This window comes from Anomaloglossus baeobatrachus, chromosome 4 (assembly GCF_048569485.1).
Source record: "Anomaloglossus baeobatrachus isolate aAnoBae1 chromosome 4, aAnoBae1.hap1, whole genome shotgun sequence".
In the NCBI taxonomy this organism is placed as follows: domain Eukaryota; kingdom Metazoa; phylum Chordata; class Amphibia; order Anura; family Aromobatidae; genus Anomaloglossus; species Anomaloglossus baeobatrachus.
In genome coordinates this window covers 72297500-72315749 of record NC_134356.1, presented here as the reverse complement: position 1 = coordinate 72315749, position 18250 = coordinate 72297500, and the positions used below count along the sequence as shown (strand labels likewise).

General features: G+C 50.2%; 1 protein-coding gene across 1 annotated transcript in view; it reads right to left on the bottom strand.

The window, feature by feature from the left end:
* The window catches only part of LOC142303199 (START domain-containing protein 10-like), a 121736-nt gene that overhangs the window by 13851 nt on the left and 89635 nt on the right, over positions 1-18250 (bottom strand). Inside the window, exons 2-3 of the mRNA XM_075344393.1 lie at positions 8988-9135; positions 1076-1179 (exon numbers count right to left, since the gene is read on the bottom strand). Of these exons, the coding sequence (XP_075200508.1) occupies positions 1076-1179; positions 8988-9135 (252 nt within the window). The remainder of the gene's footprint in view (positions 1-1075; positions 1180-8987; positions 9136-18250) is intronic.

Below are 18250 nucleotides of genomic sequence, written 5' to 3'. Positions count from 1 at the left end.
CTCTCCTTCTTAGTCAAATGGCCCTTACACAGCCTGGAGGTGTGTTTGGGGTCATTGTCCTGTTGAAAAATAAATGATGGTCCAACTAAACGCAAACCGGATGGAATAGCATGCCGCTGCAAGATGCTGTGGTAGCCATGGTGGTTCTGTATGCTTTCAGTTTTGAATAAATCCCCAACAGTGTCACCATCAAAGCACCCCCACACCATCACACCTCCTCCTCCATGCTTCATGGTGGGGACCAGGCATGTAGAGTCCATCCGTTCACCTTTTCTACAAAGACACGGTGGTTGGATCCAAAGACCTCAAATTTGGACTCATCAGACCAAAGCACAGATTTCCACTGTTCTAATGTCCCTTCCTTGTGTTCTTTAGCCTAAACAAGTCTCTTCTGCTTGTTGCCGGTCCTTAGCAGTGGTTTCCTAGCAGCTATTTTACCATGAAGGCCTGCTGCACAAAGTCTACTCAGCTTTTGTAGAGATGAGAAGGTGTGTCCATTCTTTTGGTCTGAGATTATATATGTATATATACACACACATATATACATACACACACACACACACACACACACACACACACAGTACATACATTACATACATACATACATACATACATACATACATACGCACACACACTTGCTTTTTCTAGCTTATCTGTAACAAGGGTCTCACTTCTACCATGTGTAATTTATAGTATTTACGTGGCCTTCTAAGCCCCCATGGGCCAGGGTCCGGATGCAGCTGCCACCTCTGCATCTCCTAGACTAGAGCCACTCCATATATTCATATATTCCTATTATACCTCCAATTTAGGGAGGGGGGGGGGGGGGGGTTATATGTTTTTTTTGTCAAAAATTAAAAATAGGCACTGTAGTAGGAGTTTTGGCATATGGAAACTTTTGATCTTGAGACAGATATTTGCTAAGTCAATCCTGTCGTCTTTTTGGAGCCATGTGACACCTCCTCCTTAGCTCGCAATCACCTTTATGCTGATCTTATTACATATATATAATAATTATTACAAATATGAATACCAGGCATTAGTAAAACTTTTCAAAACAATATTCAGGGCTTACCGGGTGCTTCACTGAGTAATTGATTATCATGTAATCATTGCCAAGCGGCAGCCAGGACCTCAGGGTCACAAAATCTCTGTTCTTAAGTGGACTTGGACACTTCCCTGTAATGAAGGAAAATAAGATCCCAGAACAGAGCAACATGGCAGAATGGATAAAAATACAAAAACTCAGATTACAAAGCTGCAGGAGGGGAAGGCAAATGTACTAGAATGTATAACTAACTCTTCCATGCACCCCTAGACACATGCTATTAATATACACACGATATGGCTAAAAAGTATCATTCCGGATCATTTTTGAGTAATGGTGTTTCAGCCAAACGTATTGCAAACCTGTGCATAAGATCAAGCACACAGCTATGTAATTATCCATAAACAAAAATTGGTAGTAGCAGGGGAAATACTGAAGAGGTCTGTAATTGGACCACTTTTATAGGATGGCATCTCTGTGACGCAAATTCTTGTTCTCCTAGACTTGCCCAGCCATATCCAGATCTGATATCTCCCCAACTACCTCTGTATTACTGTCCAAACAAGGAGCCTATGGGTTAATACCCTAAAGGGAACCTGACAGATGATACATGTTGCCTAAGCTGCACAGAAGACGAGTTGGACAGGCGGAGCCCCAGCAGCTTCTCTCCGCCCACTGCCAGTGACTGACAGGTCTCCTCCTGCGCAGCCCCATGTGCAAGACATATCCTGCGTCATTCACACAAAGGTCGCCATTGTGCTCCTGTGCATGCGCACTTTGATCTACCTAACAGAGGACAGATCACAGTACTGTAATGCACATGTGTGGGCAGTCTGACCTTTACTCTTGCCTGCACATTAGAAAATTTTGCTCTGCCCTCGTCCGGGCAGATCAAAGCACGCATGCGCAGGAGCGCAATAGAGGCCACTGTGTGAATGACGCCGGATGCACACGGGACTGAGCAGGAGGATGGCGATCACACAAGATAGAAGAAGCGCCAGACTGAGGGCAGCGACACCTATCAAACTGGACTGCCCCCTAGGTGAGCATTATACAGGTGTTTTTTACGTTATACAGAGCGGCCTGGACTCTTGTATACAGCATTCTTATTGCCCCTGTGCAATAAGCTAAGGGGATCATAAGATTATAATACTCTTTTTGTGAGTCCTTGATTTGATCTGTTATCCAGTTCTTATCTCTGCTTTTGATTGATTTTTAAGGGTTCATTCTCGCCATGGAATTGATGGGTTTTCTCGTTACTGGCCAGAACAATCTCTAGTGATGTATCCTCACCTGAATTTTGGACCCCTGGATTGGTGGAGTAGTTGGAAGCCTTGTTCAATTCAACTATTTCTTCCCCTAGGGTCTTCAATGCCGAATTATTTTACCTACCAAGCCTCTTGAAGATCCCCTGCCCACCTTCCTCCTTGTCACATTGCTTTGTTAGAGGGATATGACACCAGCTCTCCGGATGGGTGGTTATCTTAATTGAGGTATTTCGTGTCTACAGTCAAATAAGGACGGAGTCATTTTCTTTCATGATTAATTTATTGGATTATTTATTGGTTTTAAAGCTTGCTTACATATTAACCCCTTAATAAAGGGTGATGGGCAGGATTTCCCTGAGAACTGTTGTTTATATATTAACCCCTTAATACAGTTATGTGGCCTATTTTATCCAATGTTTTGTTCAGGGGCTGGCTTGCAAATTTTGGCATGGGGGGGGGGGGAAATCCCCAAAGCAGTGGTCCTTGAGTTGCGACAACTCGCCTTTAACCTGCTTATCTATGGCCATTATCATTAAAGCATCAGAAGTAAAAGGCTTTCAAAAGAACAGTGGCTAAGACATAGATATGGGGACATAACCGAGCCTATTACATAGATACAGGAACAGAACCAAGCTTAGTACATCCGGGGAAAAAAACTAGCCTATTACATAGATATGGGAACATAACCAAGCTTACTATATAGATACAGAAACAGAACCAAGTTTACTACATAAATATACGGGAACAAAACCGATCCTACTACAAAAGTACCAGAACTGAGCCTACTACATTGATATGGGAACACAACCACGCTTACTACATAAATACAGTACTAGAACTGAGCTTACTACATAGATAGGGGATGAAAGCTTACTACATAGAGATGGGAGCAGAACCAAGCTTACTACATTAAAACAGTACGAGAACTGAGCTTATTATATTAATAGAGTGTGAAAACATGAAAATCCTAATCATACATTACACAATGTAAAGAGTCAGAGTGAAATACTACAAGTGTACTGGACACATTTTAAAAAGGAACTGGTCACCTCGGGAAATGCTATTTATTTGCAGATATAGGGTCTATCTGCAGATAAATAGCCGGATTAATGAAAAATTGGCTACAGGGAGAAAATTAACTTCCATTCTCCCTGCTGCCACTCGCTTCCTGTCATGGGGTCGATGCAAAGAGCAGTTACAGTCACTGCTCATTACAAAGTGAGTGTACTGTAACAACGTTTCATCACTTTGAAACATCTTCCAAGAAACTCAACCTCAGGCCAGGCTTCATAGATGAACCAACATGGTAGCAACACATGAAAAACCATCAGAAACCTGCAACTGAATCACAAGGGGCTGGTGAGTGCATGTATCGGCCTTTGACCTATCTAAATGCCACTACCAATGATTGACAAGGGCATTTACTTAATACAGCAGAAATCAAGGTGGGCTGCTCACATACGCAAACATCTGTATATATAGTACCTAGCCATGTACAACAGTGTATATATGTACACAGATGGTACGCATACATGTACACATATGGTACGCACATATCCAGCACACACACACACATGCAAGCACACATTTGGTACACAAACATGCACACATGAATTTTTTGGAAGAAATACTTCATTTTCTGGAAAAATTTCAAGGGTGTCAACACTTTAGGCCATGACTGTGTGGTGCCCTGGACAAGCCAGGACGTCACAGGAACTACACCAACGCACCCCACACCCCGGTCAGGCACACCTAAGTCAGACAAAATACTTGTTGCCTCCCTCCAGGGGCTAATGTTCACACCAGGGGGTGGGCCAGGCGGTTGGTCCCGCCCACCGAGGAGTTCACAGTCCTGGAGGCGGGAAAAGGAGGAGAAGAGTTTTAGAGTTTGAAGTGGAAGGAGTGAAGTGATAGAGGAGCAGAGAGAAAGTGATCCGGGTGTGTGGCCCGGACGGAACAGCAATGTTGGCAGACGGTGGTGACCGTCTGCAGGAGAGGCTTATAGGAGCCAGCCGTAAGGACCGTGGACGGGCGGTGGCCTGGCGGTACCGGACCGGTACGCAAAGAGAAGCCAGCACCATCCGGCAGGGGCTTACGGACCCCGACAATGCTAGGAGTCGCCGTGCAATTTATCAAATCCATTAGCGAAGGGAACCTCCTGGGTTTCCCAGCAGCCAAGTCCCGATAGAAGGCAACAGTCCAACCGTTAGAGGGAAACACAGTCACCGCCAAGGCTACAGTTCCCAGGGCCAGAGCCTGCGGGCAAAAGGGGCTCCTTCAGCAACCTTCAAGCTGGGGAGCGGGTTACCGGTGGGAACCCATTGGAACCGTTTACACTACACAGGTGCAGGGAAAGGCAGTCACCATCAACCTGCCGGGAGGAGAAATACCGCAGCCGTCTGTGTGACCCGTCCATCCAGCCGTTTGCTTTACCGGAGACTCTGTGTTCATCATTGGCTGAGTGAGTACCACTGTGCCGTGCGGCACAGCGCTGCCCCCGCGACCCTGCACCTCGCCAGGCCCCGTAACCTGCCTGCCATCCATCCCTACCCCCTCACCTGGCCCCGGGACAACCAAACCCCCTACCCATGGAGGGGAGAACTAACATCCAGGCTGCTCCCTGTCATCGCTCCCGGGATCCCCGTTTAGAGCAGCGGTGGTGTCACCAATCTCACCACAACCGTGGGTGGCATCACGGATAATACCAAACCCCCACAATCAATTCCCCCTTTCACTCACGGGTGAGGAACGCCGCTCGAGTCCCCGGGATCCGGCCCACCGCTCGAGCCACCACCGAGCAGCAGCAGCAGCAGCAGCAGCCGGACCCGAGCAGTGGGAGAGCGCAGCATCTCCTCCTCCGCCCGCGACAACTTGGCGTCACGAACAGGATCTTACTGCTCTGCCGTTTGGTAGAGGTGCGCCTTGTGACCGCCGGAGGTGTCCGGCCGAAAAATTTGAGAAGCCACCATCTTGGGCGCGAAAGATTCCCGCTCGAGCGTCTCCTTGAGCAGTGGAGGCGCGAAGGCCTAAACCCCGCCCCTGTAGAGGAGGAGCCGGAAAAAGACTAAGGGGGACTGATGGAGTCTGGCCGCATGTAGCCCGCGGCTGTAAAAGCAGGGACGCCAGGACCCTGCGGCCATCTTGTTGCTGGTTCCTGGAAGACGCCGCCAGAGCCATGTTTATGCCATCCCGCAGCACCGTAGCCCCGCGCCTGGAACCGTGGCGTGGGTGGAGATCCGGACCGCTCAGCTCCAACAACGGCTGCAGGTCAAAATGCAGCTCCTCCTGGAGGAGTGGGAGGCCGACATGGCGGAGGTTGTGGCGACCGTGCGGAGACGCGAGGAAGAGGGAGTTTCGGAAGGGAGGGTGAGTGACTCACGCCCCTGTACCCCTAGTGGGTCGGTCATCGCGGCCGAGGGACCCAGTCAATACCCACTCGCCCAGCTACCTCCCCCGCTACCCGTATTGGCTGCCGCGCCCCCGCCACTAGGCCCGCTACCACCGCAACCGGTAGCGGTACCCTGCACGTCCGCCCAGGCGGATCGGCCTGCAGCCGGAGCCCGTGATCGACCAGCACTGCTACCGTGGAAGATGCCGAAGCCTGAACCGGAGGTACCTGCGGAGACTTCCCCCGAGCCGGAGCCGACAGGCCGCTCCGTGCAGGAGGCCCGGCGGAAGAGGACCCCTGCGCCCATCCCCCACACCTCGACTGAGGTTGCGCCGGGTTGCCGCTGCAGGGCAGCACCCCAGGCCAAGTCACCGCGGGACCTTCCATCCAGATTGCCAGTGGTGGGCAGTGTCCAGAAGGTCTCAAGGGGCCCGACCCGTGCGCCGGAGCTCGCAGCAGCCCCATATTGGGACAGGGAGCCAGCGCCGCTGGGCCCGGAGATCGCAGAAAGGGAGAGGAAGAAAGCAGAGTTGGTGGCCCGCAGAATCCGGGAAAAGGAAAGTCTCCGTCAAGCGACCTTCCGTGTTCGGGGCCCCCTGTATGAAGGGCAGGTGAGGCGGTTTGATGTCCGCTGGGGCTATGGCTTTATCTACGAGCCGGGCCTGGAGGCCGAAGTCTTTGTAGCCTGGCGAGATGTCAACGCCCACCTGCCGGAGGAGCGCCCGGGCCGCAACCTGATGCCGGGAGACCTGGTGCAGTACACCCGGCACTGCGGGGAGAGGGGGTGGTTCGCGTTGGATGCAAAGTTGAGGGGCAGCCAAGAGGCCCGGGTGTCCACCACGTCCCCTCCCCCAGCCGACACCGAAGAGTCTGAGTAATGGCAGCGGAGTCCCGTTGCAAGTTGTCCCCGTTGGGACCACCAGTAGTGTGTGTTGAAAGTACAGTTTTTGAAAGTTTTAACAGATGATAAGAGAGATCAACCGAAGTTCACTTGATTGACAAACCCTGATTAGAACCGGTCGTTGCCGGCAACTGTTGTCCCCGTGGGGACTGTTTAAAAGTTATGCGTAGAAACTACTACGGACAAGCCCGAGAACTGGCAGGGCAACCACGAACTTGTGGTGTGTAAATAAATATGTTTTTATGGCTTTACAGTTACCACCTCCGGAGAGGCTGATTTGGAGGATGGGCCTGGAGGAAAGGGTTGGCCCAGGCCCACCACTACCGCAACCGGTGGCGATCCTCCGGGGGTTTCAGGGGTTCCCCATGGACGTGGGTCCCCTGAAAAGGACAGAACCTGCTCGGGTAACTTGTGCTGGACTGGGGTCAAGGGGTGTTGCCCATTTGCTTAGGGGCAGCATCAGGGCAAGGTTGCTTGGGTGGGAGAGAGCGGAAGCCGTTACCATTAGCAACGTTTAAGAAATATGCCTCCCGATGTGGGAAGAGTTAATATACTTGTATTATGTGTTTTACCATTTATCTTTTTTCAGTTGTGAAAATAAAACCGGTGATGGACGGGCAGCCCGCGGACGGTCTGCATTTTACTAAGGGGGAATGTGGCGCCCTGGACAAGCCAGGATGTCACAGGAACTACACCAACGCACCCCACATCCCGGTCAGGCACACCTAAGTCAGACAAAATCCTTGTTGCCTCCCTCCAGGGGCTGATGTTCACACCATGGGGAGGGCCAGGCAGTTGGTCCCGCCCACCGAGGTGTTCACAGTCCTGGAGGCGGGAAAAGGAGGCGAAGAGTTTTAGAGTTTGAAGTGGAAGAAGTGAAGTGGTAGAGGAGCAGAGAGAAAGTGGTCCGGGTGTGTGGACCGGACGGAACAGCAAGATTGGCAGACGGTGGTGACCGTCTGCAGGAGAGGCTTATCGGAGCCAGCCGTAAGGACCGTGGACGGGCGGTGGCCCGGCGGTACCGGACCGGTACGCAAAGAGAAGCCAGCACCATCCGGCAGGGGCTTACGAACCCCGACAAGGCTAGGAGTCGCCGTGCAATTTGTCAAATCCGTTAGCGAAGGGAACCTCCTGGGTTTCCCAGCAGCCAAGTCCCGATAGAAGGCAACAGTCCAACCGTTAGAGGGAAACACAGTCACAGCCAAGGCTACAGTTCCCAGGGCCAGAGCCTGCGGGCAAAAGGGGCTCCTTCAGCAACCTTCAAGCTGGGGAGCGGGTTACCGGTGGGAACCCATTGGAACCGTTTACACTACACAAGTGCAGGGAAAGGCAGTCACCATCAACCTGCCGGGAGGAGAAACACCGCAGCCGTCTGTGGGACCCGTCCATCCAGCAGTTTGCTTTACCGGAGACTCTGTGTTCATCATTGGCTGAGTGAGCACCACCGTGCCGTGCGGCACAGCGCTGCCCCCGCGACCCTGCACCTCGCCAGACCCCGTAACCTGCCTGCCATCCATCCCTACCCCCTCACCGGGCCCCGGGACAACCAAACCCCCTACCCACGGAGGGGAGAACTAACATCCAGGCTGCTCCCTGTCATCGCTCCCGGGATCCCCGTCCAGAGCAGCGGTGGTGTCACCAATCTCACCACAACCGTGGGTGGCGTCACGGACAATACAAAACCCCCACAATCAATTCCCCCTTTCACTCACGGGCGAGGAACGCCGCTCGAGTCCCCGGGATCCGGCCCACCGCTCGAGCCACCACCGAGCAGCAGCAGCACACACACACACACACACACACACACACACACACACACACAGTTATATACATTGACACCGACACATTAGAGGTAATTGTAACATGGGGGAGTCGGCAGCAAGCAGTGCAGGGCATGCTGTGTGACGGCCGTGACTTTAGTAGACATGTCCATGCACCGTGCACTGTGCAGTTGTGTCTCCTAAAAGTGATGCGGCCGGGGCAGCACTGAACTTTAAATTTTGCTTGTGTGCCGGCCCGGCCTTGTCAGTACTTGCAGTCACAGCTGGCCATGTCTGCAAAAGTGACTGCCGTCAAGCAGCATGCAGAAGAAGGCACAAGTGGCTCTGCACAGCTGGTGGAGGAGAGGCCCAGTGGGCATTTGGCCCTCTTCCCCCTGGCCCAGCTCACCCCTGGTTTTGTGACATGTATGTGTTATAAGGTTTTATTTGGGGATGTTCTCAATGAGCATTTATAACCTCATGTTCTTTTGAATACAAATTTTTTACACACACTTTCCATCTTTTTCAAAGTCTTCATCAAAGAATAAAATCTCTTAAAAATGGTCCAACTCCAAATTAGCAATTAGATTTTGGAATAGTTTGGTTCGGAATAAGTTCTTACATGAGTAGTACCCCACATCGGCATTGACCGTGAGTCTTCCAATGTCATACGTATCGATCATGTTCGTATCCCACTTCTTGCGGTAGCTGGTGTCATGCAGCACATCATAGAGAACTTCTGCAGGGACATCTTTGCAGATAATACGCATCTGTAACAGCACAGAACACAGGAACAGGAAAATTACTTAATTGTGTAAATATATATAATGATTTTTTACATTTTAAAAGGGAACCTGTCAGGTCCAATATGCACCCAAAACCAGGGGCAGTTCTGGATGCATATTGCTAATCCCTGCCTAACCGTCCCTGTATACACTAGCATAGATAAAGGGATCTTTAGAAAAAGTATTTGTGACGCCCTGGCGCCGCCAGGTGGTCACAGATGTAGACAACACCCTACATAACACCTTCCCACACAAGGTTCCATCAGCAAACAAAATCCTAGCCACCCCCCAGGGTAAGAAGGACACACCAGTGGGCAGGACCAGGTGGGTTGGGAGCACCCACCTAGGGGTCTGGAGGATCCGGGGGCGGGAACACATTAGATGGAGTTTGGAGTTGAAGTGGAGAGGAGTGACAGACTGTCAGAGGAAAGCTGAGCCTAGTGGAGAGTAGACAGGGTAGTGGCCCTGGTCTACTGGCTAGGTGGCAAGCAGTGGACCGTGTCCAAAGGCGACGGGAATATGGTCGCGGGAGATCCAGAGTGGACCGGGACAGGGTTGGAGCCCTCCGGTACTGATAGCGGAGATCCGGTCCGGAAACCGTGCACAGGCGGGGTACTTGGACCCTAGTTAGAAGACGGTTGCAAGCCCCTTCTCTAATTCACCAGGCCGGTAGCAGGTTTCAAGTCTAGCTCCAGAGGTTTAGCCCAGATAGAGTGAAACGGCAGCCCACCGTGGGAGATAGGGTATCCGCAAACACCCACTGAAATCCCAAGGGTCCGTTTTCGCGGGCACATCTCCCAACCAGAATATACTGGGAGTGGACTTCTCCCGTTCCAGACGGAGTCGTCCAAAAGTGAGGAAAATTACAGAGTGCCGGAGGAAGGGACATCGGTACACCAGCCGGGTTGTGGGACCAGAGTACACCCGGATGCGGCAGCCGGCCACTGATACCTTGGTTTACCAACGGACTTGTGCAATTCTTCCACAGTGAGTACACCAACACTCCCCGGTCCGGCCCGGCACGCTACCTCCGGCCTATATCACTCCCCGTGTTCTGGACACTGAGCCCCGGGGCATCCATCCCTACCCACGGAGGGGTTAACATCCAGCTGCTATCCCATCTTCCCCCGGGTGCTCCCCAACAGCAGCGGTGGTAAAGTATCTTACCACACACCATGGGTGGCGTCACGAAGTATCTACAGCAATCCCCGTACAAATACGTTCCCTTTTTATTCGAGTGTCCGCGCAAACCCCGGGTCCGCAAATCCCTCGAGCCACTGCGGATCCGGATCCGAGCAGCCAGGCGGCTACTGACGTGGGGGCGGCACACCTCAAAACCTGGCGTCACAAACAGGATTCTAACCCATCCACCTACCTGGTGGAAGTGTGCCTTGTTTTAGACTATAAACGGTGATCCGTTTGTAAATTTTTCGACAGCCGCCATTTTGCGAAAAACAACAATCCCAGCGTCTTCTTCCCCGAAAAAGGCGCAAAGTTGAAACCCCGCGCCCCTGGGAACGCGGGCGGAAGTTGGTGACTCCCCAGACAGGAATGGAAAAGGACAGTGGGTCCCGCGAGACTGCTGTCGAAAAACGAAAGGGGAAGAACCGGAGGATGTCAGCGCCCGAGAGTTTTGGTGGAGCCGCAGCCCCCGCTGGAGTGGCGGCGCACGCAGCGGGACTGGCTGACTGAGAAGCGGCGGCCCTCGCTCCGGTCGCAGGAGTGGTAGGTGCGGTAGTCCCGGTTAGCATACCTCCCAACTTCTCAAGAAAGGAAAGAAGGACAAAATATGCGGCGCGCCGCGGCAAATTTTGACCACGCCCCTAGCCACACCCTTAGCCACACCCATTTGGCAGTAAGGGTCATTCAGCAGATGTCCCGGACTGTTCATTCATTTTCACAGCAGTCAGAATTTTTTTTTATATTTCTATGTGTCACTATATGATATGTTGCTTATTTGTGCCTATAAATCCGTGTTCACACGTTGCATAAATTCTGTTTCTTTTTGTTTGTCTGCACCAAACTACACAATAACTATCTTCTCTGTTTTTTCCATTTTTGCTGCATTTTTTTCTGCCTTTTCTCCATTATTTATTGTATTTTTGGTTCAGATGTGAATCTGCGTTTTTAAGTGTTTTTATTGTACTGAGAAGCTTTTTCCTGCATTTTTTTTAAGCTCCACATAGAAACCTCCAGAGAAACCCCCCCCCTGAAAACCGCAGAATTCAGCGGCGTCTTTTCATGGAATCACATTCACTTTACTTGGACAATTAAACACTGTAGAATAAATGTGCAAAAAAACAGCAGAATAAAATGCACCATTTACACTACATGGGAATATGGACTAATTGTCCAAGCAAAGTGGATGAGACATTATGAAATCTCCGCCCCTGGTGCATGTAAAGACGCTGCTGAACTGTGCGGATTTGGTGTTTCTTTCTTTATAAGCTTCAGGATTCACATCAGCAACAAACATGTATCAAATAAGGCGACAATGCACACAAAATACCGCAGACACGAAATAATCAGAGGAGATTGTTATTGCGCTCGTGGCACGGACACCTGCAGAAAAAATGCAACATTTACGCTATGTGTGAACACTGCCTCAGTGATACATTTTTATTACATTTTTTATGGGTTTTAATAAAGAAAAATAATAAATTGCGCCATTTTTTTTACCAACATTTACCGATCCCCATAAATAACCTGATCGCTGTGTTGTTCAGGTCATTACGATTACAGGGACACCAATTATGTCCATGTTATTTGCTGATTTGTGATGTTTAGTATTTTATAAAAAAGTGTAATAAAATTACATTATTCTATTTTTTTTTTTAATTATTTTTAGTAATTTTATTAGAAGAAAAAAAAATCCTCTTTTCCTCTCTCTCTAGAATACAAGAGATAGAGACAGTGCTGTGTACAATGGAGCTGTGTCCTGTGTAATCTGCTGTGTAAGAGGCTGCATTGTAGGTTCATTTATGTAAAATCCTCCCTCTGACATCAATCCTAGTGGCTCAACAGCTAGAGCAGCTAGGAAAGTTAGGATGCTGCTGGACACAAGTTTTGAACGTTGCTGGTTTAAATCCAAGGTGGTGAAGATAAAAAAAAATAAATTGTATTTGTATTTTTTCCTCATTTCTTTATAGTAGTTTTATGGGAACAAATGAATCTGACTCTTTCCTTCACCTACATTGAGATACAGTATTTATCTATCTATATCTATCCCTCTGTCTATCTATGATTCTATCTATCAATGATTCTATCTATCTAGCTATCATTCTATCTATGATTCTATCTAGCTATCATTCCATGATTCTATCTATCTATCTAGCTATCATTCTATGACTCTATCTAACATGTATGTATCTATCTATTTTCTGTCATGTATCTATATATCCCTCTATCATTCATCTATCCCTCCATTCATCCCTCTATCATCCATCCCTCCATTCATCCCTCTATCATCCATCCATCCCTCCCTCTATCATCCATCCATCTATCATCCATCCATCCCTCTATAATCCATCCATCCATCCCTCCCTCTAGCTCTCCTTTCATCTCTCCATTCATCCATCCCTCCATCCATCTTTGCAGCTGAATAATCTGCCTCTAGTGTCTCACCTGCAGTATATAGGTCAAGATAACAAAATCTTCCTATGGGTTTAATATAGGCAGTAGCTGAGTGGTAGAGCTGCTGCCTTTGAAACAATGAACTCACAGTTCCACGGGTTCGAGTCCCAGACGAACTAATTTAATTCAATGTATTCACTGCACTGACGGGAGGAGCCGGGACATCAGCTATGAGCTGCGGGACACACCTCTAAAATCGTGGCAGTCCCGCAGAATCCGGGACAGTTGGGAGGTATGCCCCCTTTGCACAGGCCCTGTGGTGGAGGCAAAGACTAGCTCAGCTAAAAAACAGTCAAGGCTAAGAAGTCAGTCAGAAAAGGACACAACTAGGGGTACACCGGGACTGACCTTTGACCTATCCGGGATTGGCGATGGCCCCTGACAGCGGATCCTGGCACTCCGTGGGCAACCGGTCGAATTGAACTGAACAGTGAGTAAAAAATCTGAACTGCAAACCTGTGTCTGTTCCTTTATACCGCCCTGTACCTCGTCCACAAACACCATAGACTTTACCAAGTACAAAAGGTTGACCCGGGGCACCCGCTCTACCTGTGGAGAGCAAGAAACACCTTAGCTGCCATATCATCAGCCCTGGAGGTCCCTTCCAGCAGCTGCGGCTCCATAGCTGCAAATTACCACAGGTGGCATCATGAATCTTTCATAAAATTAATTATAATCATCACCCCCACAGCCGCCATATTAATTGACCCTGTCAGGGTCACGGAGTCGGGCTTCGCCACCGCTGACTACCCAGGACTAGTCCGGCCTGACACCGGGTCACCCAAAGCCCTGGGGTGGGCGAGTCATACGCCATGACTGGCAAGCAGCGTGCTTCAGTGATGATGGGAATACTGACCGGTGCTGCCGAGCAGGAAGTAGAAACCTGGGCCGATGAAGACCGGACCTCAGTAGCCACCATTTTCGACAAACTACAAGTAGCTTTTGAAACACGCACGGAAGCAGAATTACGGATGCAGTTTTACAATTGCCAGCTGCGTCCCCAGGACAGCATCCGAGACACTGCCCTGAGGCTACAAACTGCCCTGCGCACCCTGAGGCAGATAGACGCCATGACAGAGCCGGAGAGTAATAAGATGCTGGTGGAGCAGTTCCTGCAAAAGCTGGGGTCAGCCGAGGACCGTTAACAGCTACGGCTGTGGGCCTTGGAGCACCCGGACTTGAACTTTGCGGTCTTAAAAGGACCAGGCCATTAAAGCTTTACAAACATTGGAAGCTAGTGACCCAGTACCCTCACCTTAGCCGGCCATTACTTCTCACATGTCTGTGAAGCCTTCTCTGCTGGCCCTACCGTCACCAGCAGCGCCTCCCAGAACTCCTGATGACCTGTCATCCCAAGTTCAACGCCCGAGTAAGGACGTCGCTAGGATCCTCGCGACCCTACAGCTCCAGCCAAAGACCAAGCCTCCAGAAAAGATCCAGCTCGCCGACAGTCCGGAAGACATCCCGTGGATGCAAAGAAGAAACAACAACAACAACAACAACCGGTATGGGCAACCTGTCTGTTATAAATGCAACAAGATTGGCCACTACTCTTGCCGGTGTCCTTTAAACGAGCAACCCCTGAGGCCAAGGGCCAGTCCTCAGGAACAGACCCACAAGGCCCAGCTGATTGGCGGGAGCAGTATGTCGGAGGTCGCCCCATCATCTCCCTCGCAGTGGACGGTATCCCGATGTTCGCACTTCTGGACACTGGCTCGCAGGTAACAACCATACCCTATGTACTGTATAAGCGCTATTGGTCTGATGATGATCTCACCCCACCAGACTCTGGCTCTACCATCATTGCGGCCAATGGACTCCCCATGACCGAGGTGGGGTTCAAAAGAGGTGACTCTGAAGGTGGGGCGAGTGGGGCTAGAATGTCAAGGACTCATTGTGGTGCAGAATGACCCTAGCGACCGTAACCCAAAAACGGTCCTAGGGACTAATGTTATTGAGAATTGCATGGGTAAAGTGTTGCATTTGCTACAGCAGCTGTCTGCAACTGCAGGAGCGGGCCGGCAGAGGGCTCTGCAACATGAGATTCAGGCCCTCCTGCAGCGGCAATAGGTGAAATTGTCTGGTGGAGAGATTGTTGGTGTACGGGTGATTGATGTAGCGCCTCTAGTGGTGCCTCCGCGAAGTGAGATGATGATTTGGTGCAGGGCAGCCGTAGGTACCCGTGGACAGGATTACCCAGCAGTAGTAGAGCCTCTGCCGTCAGAGCACTGGCCCACAGTAATGGCAGCAAGAGGAGTAATTGATGTCCGGAAGGGGAGAGTGCCCGTGAGAGGGATGAATTGCGGAGAGGAAGAGGTTAAGCTACCCCGATACGCCACCATTGCTAAGCTGTTCACAGTAGACACTCATGCCATCCAAACAACAGCATCCGCCATCACTGCATCCCAGACGACCAGTGATAGTTCACCAGAGCAGCTAGAGGAGTGGTGTCAAGAACTACATGTAGACACTGACTCCACACCTGTACACCACAAAGAGGGGGTTTACAGGCTAGTGCAGGAGTATGAACAAGTCTTCAGTAAACACCCATTAAACTTTGGGAGGATCAAAGGGGTCCAACACCACATTCCCACAGGTGTGCATCCACCCATCAAAGAGAGATATAGGCCCATTCCACCTGCACATTACCAATGTACCAAGAACATGTTGAGGAACATGAAGGAGACAGGAGTCATCCGTGATAGCTGTAGCCCCTGGGCCGCTCCATTGGTCTTAGTGAAAAATAAGGACGGCACAATGAGGATGTGTGTGGATTACCGGAAGATCAACCAAATAACTCAAAGATGCATACCCTCTTCCCAAAATTGAAGAATCCCTGGCTGCTTTGAGGACTGCAAATTGCTTTTCTACTCTTCACCTTACTAGTGGTTACTGGCAGGTGTCTGTTGCAGAGGAGGACCGGGAGAAGACCGCTTTCGCTACTCCGATGGGTCTCTGCGAGTTCAACAGCATGCCATTTGGACTGTGTAATGCTCCAGGAACCTTCCAGAGGCTAATGGAGTGCTGCTTGTGTAAGGGGTGGACGGACCCCTAGTGTGGAGAAGACGTTTTTCCCCCCCTGAAGACGCCACAGGAGTATGGTGGCACATTGTACCATGTTATGTGTTATGTATGGTTCTTCCCCCCCTAGGTGCCAGTGTAGTGAGTGGTTCCCCTGGTAACAGTGACAGGGAAGGAAGGGGCAGGGCAGCCTAGGAGGGAAGAGAAGGGGGGTTGGGCTCTGAATGCAGGGCAGTGTGCTGTGAGATGTAACATGGGAGAGAGCTGAGGAGAAGTGCCGGGGCAGAGTGCAGGAGTGGGTGCTGTGGCAGTGGAGCGAAGAAGTTGGAGCTAATCCGGAGCCGGTAGTGAGTACTGGAGCAGTCCCCTAGTTCAATACAAATCCCTGGGAAAGGGCTGGACTAAAATCGGGATAGGAGTACCACTGCTAGGGGGATAACAATTGGTCCCTGCAGGCAAAGGAAAGTGCCCGTAGAGAAAAAGGAAACCGTTTTCGTAGAAAAGGACTTGTAACTTGTAACGTACTAAAGTAAGCCTGCTGCAAACAGAAAGATGGAAGCTTTGTTTAATAAAACGGTGTTTGGTTTACCCGCTGCCTGCAATTGTCTCTTTCCTGAAAGTGAAGAAGGAGCTGGAGAGCACAGAAAGAACGCTGTCATGAATGGGCCCCATGCATCCACACTCTGCCCCAACAACACACCTGTTTTGCAAGTAACGGCCGGGCCGGGGTTCAGCCAGCGGCCCACAAGGCGAGGGGACCCGACTACACCCCCTGAGGCGCCCCCTGCCCCCGTTACACTTGGGGCATCGCAATTTCGAAACGGTCCTGCTATACTTAGACGACGTCATCGTCTACTCCTAGACGTATGAAGCAAACCTGGAGCATCTTGCTGAAGTATTCGAGGTCCAGCCACTATTGAAACCGGTGGTTAACCTCCAGGCCAAGGGTCCCCCGGACTTGGGGCCCTTGAGATGGACTGTCGCGTAAGGAACTTTTTACCCTGCCTCTGTCCACTTAAGGTCTCCCGCAACCGGATCTCCATCACCTGTGGCCCTGCTCTGTCATCTGCCACCTAGTCAGGTCAAGTAGTCCAGGAGCTACAACCCCCGACTACCGCTTCACTGCTCTCACTTCCATTGTCCAAACTTAACTCCCACTTCAGCTGTCATGTTCCCTCCCCTTGACACCTCAGGACCCCTAGGTGGGCGTCACCAACTGCCTGGCCCCACCCACTGGTGTGTCCCTATTGTCCTGGGGGGTGACTAGGCTTTTGTGGTTGGTGTATGTACCTGTTGTGTTGGGAGTCTAAGGAGGAGAGATTCCTGCATCTGGAAGATACATGAAGTTTTCTGTGACAACCTGATTTTGTCAGGGCGTCACATACAGTACAGACCAAACGTTTGGACACACCATCTCATTCAAAGAGTTTTTTTATTTTCAGGACTCTGAAAATTGTAGATTCACATTGAAGGCATCATAACTATGAATTAAAACGTGGAATGAAATACTTAAAAAAGTGTGAAACTGAAAATATGTCATATTCTAGGTTCTTCAAAGTAGCTACCTTTTGCTTTCATTACTACTTTGCACACTCTTGGCATTCTCTTGATGAGCTTCAAGAGGTAGTCACCAGAAATGGTATTCCAACAGTCTTGAAGGAGTTCCCAGAGATGCTTAGCACTTGTTGGCCCTTTTGCCTTCACTCTGCCGTCCAGCTCACCAGAAACCATCTTGATTGGGTTCAGGTATGGTGACTGTGAAGGTCAGGCAATCTGGCGTAGCACCCCATTACTCTACTTCTTAGTCAAATAGCCCTTACACAGCCTGGAGGTGTGTTTGGGGTCATTGCCCTGTTGAAAAATAAAGGATGGTCCAACTAAACGCAAACCGGATGGAATAGCCTTCAATGCCTTCAATTTTGAATAAATCCCCAACAGTGTCACCAGCAAAGCACTCCCACACCATCACACCTCCTCCTCCATGCTTCATGGTGGGAACCAGCCATGTAGAGTCCATCCGTTCACCTTTTCTACAAAGACATGGTGGTTGGATCCAAAGATCTCAAATTTGGACTCCTCAGACCAAAGCACAGATTTCCACTGGTCTAATGTCCATTCCTTGTGTTCTTTACCCAAACAAGTCTCTTCTGCTTGTTGCTGGTCCTTAGCAGTGGTTTCCTAGCAGCTATTTTACCATGAAGGCCTGCTGCACAAAGTCTCCTCTTAACAGTTGTTCTAGAGATGAGAAGGTGTGTCCAAACTTTTGGTCTGTACTGTATACAGGGACAGTTAGGCAAGGATTAGCAATATGCACTCAGAACTGCTCATGGTTCTGGCTGCATATTGGACCTGACAGGTTCCTTTTAAAGCCTCTGTGAAACATTTCAAAACTAGTCTAAGAAATGTGGAACAGTTACGCAAAACTTAACTCCTGGCCTTCTCTTGT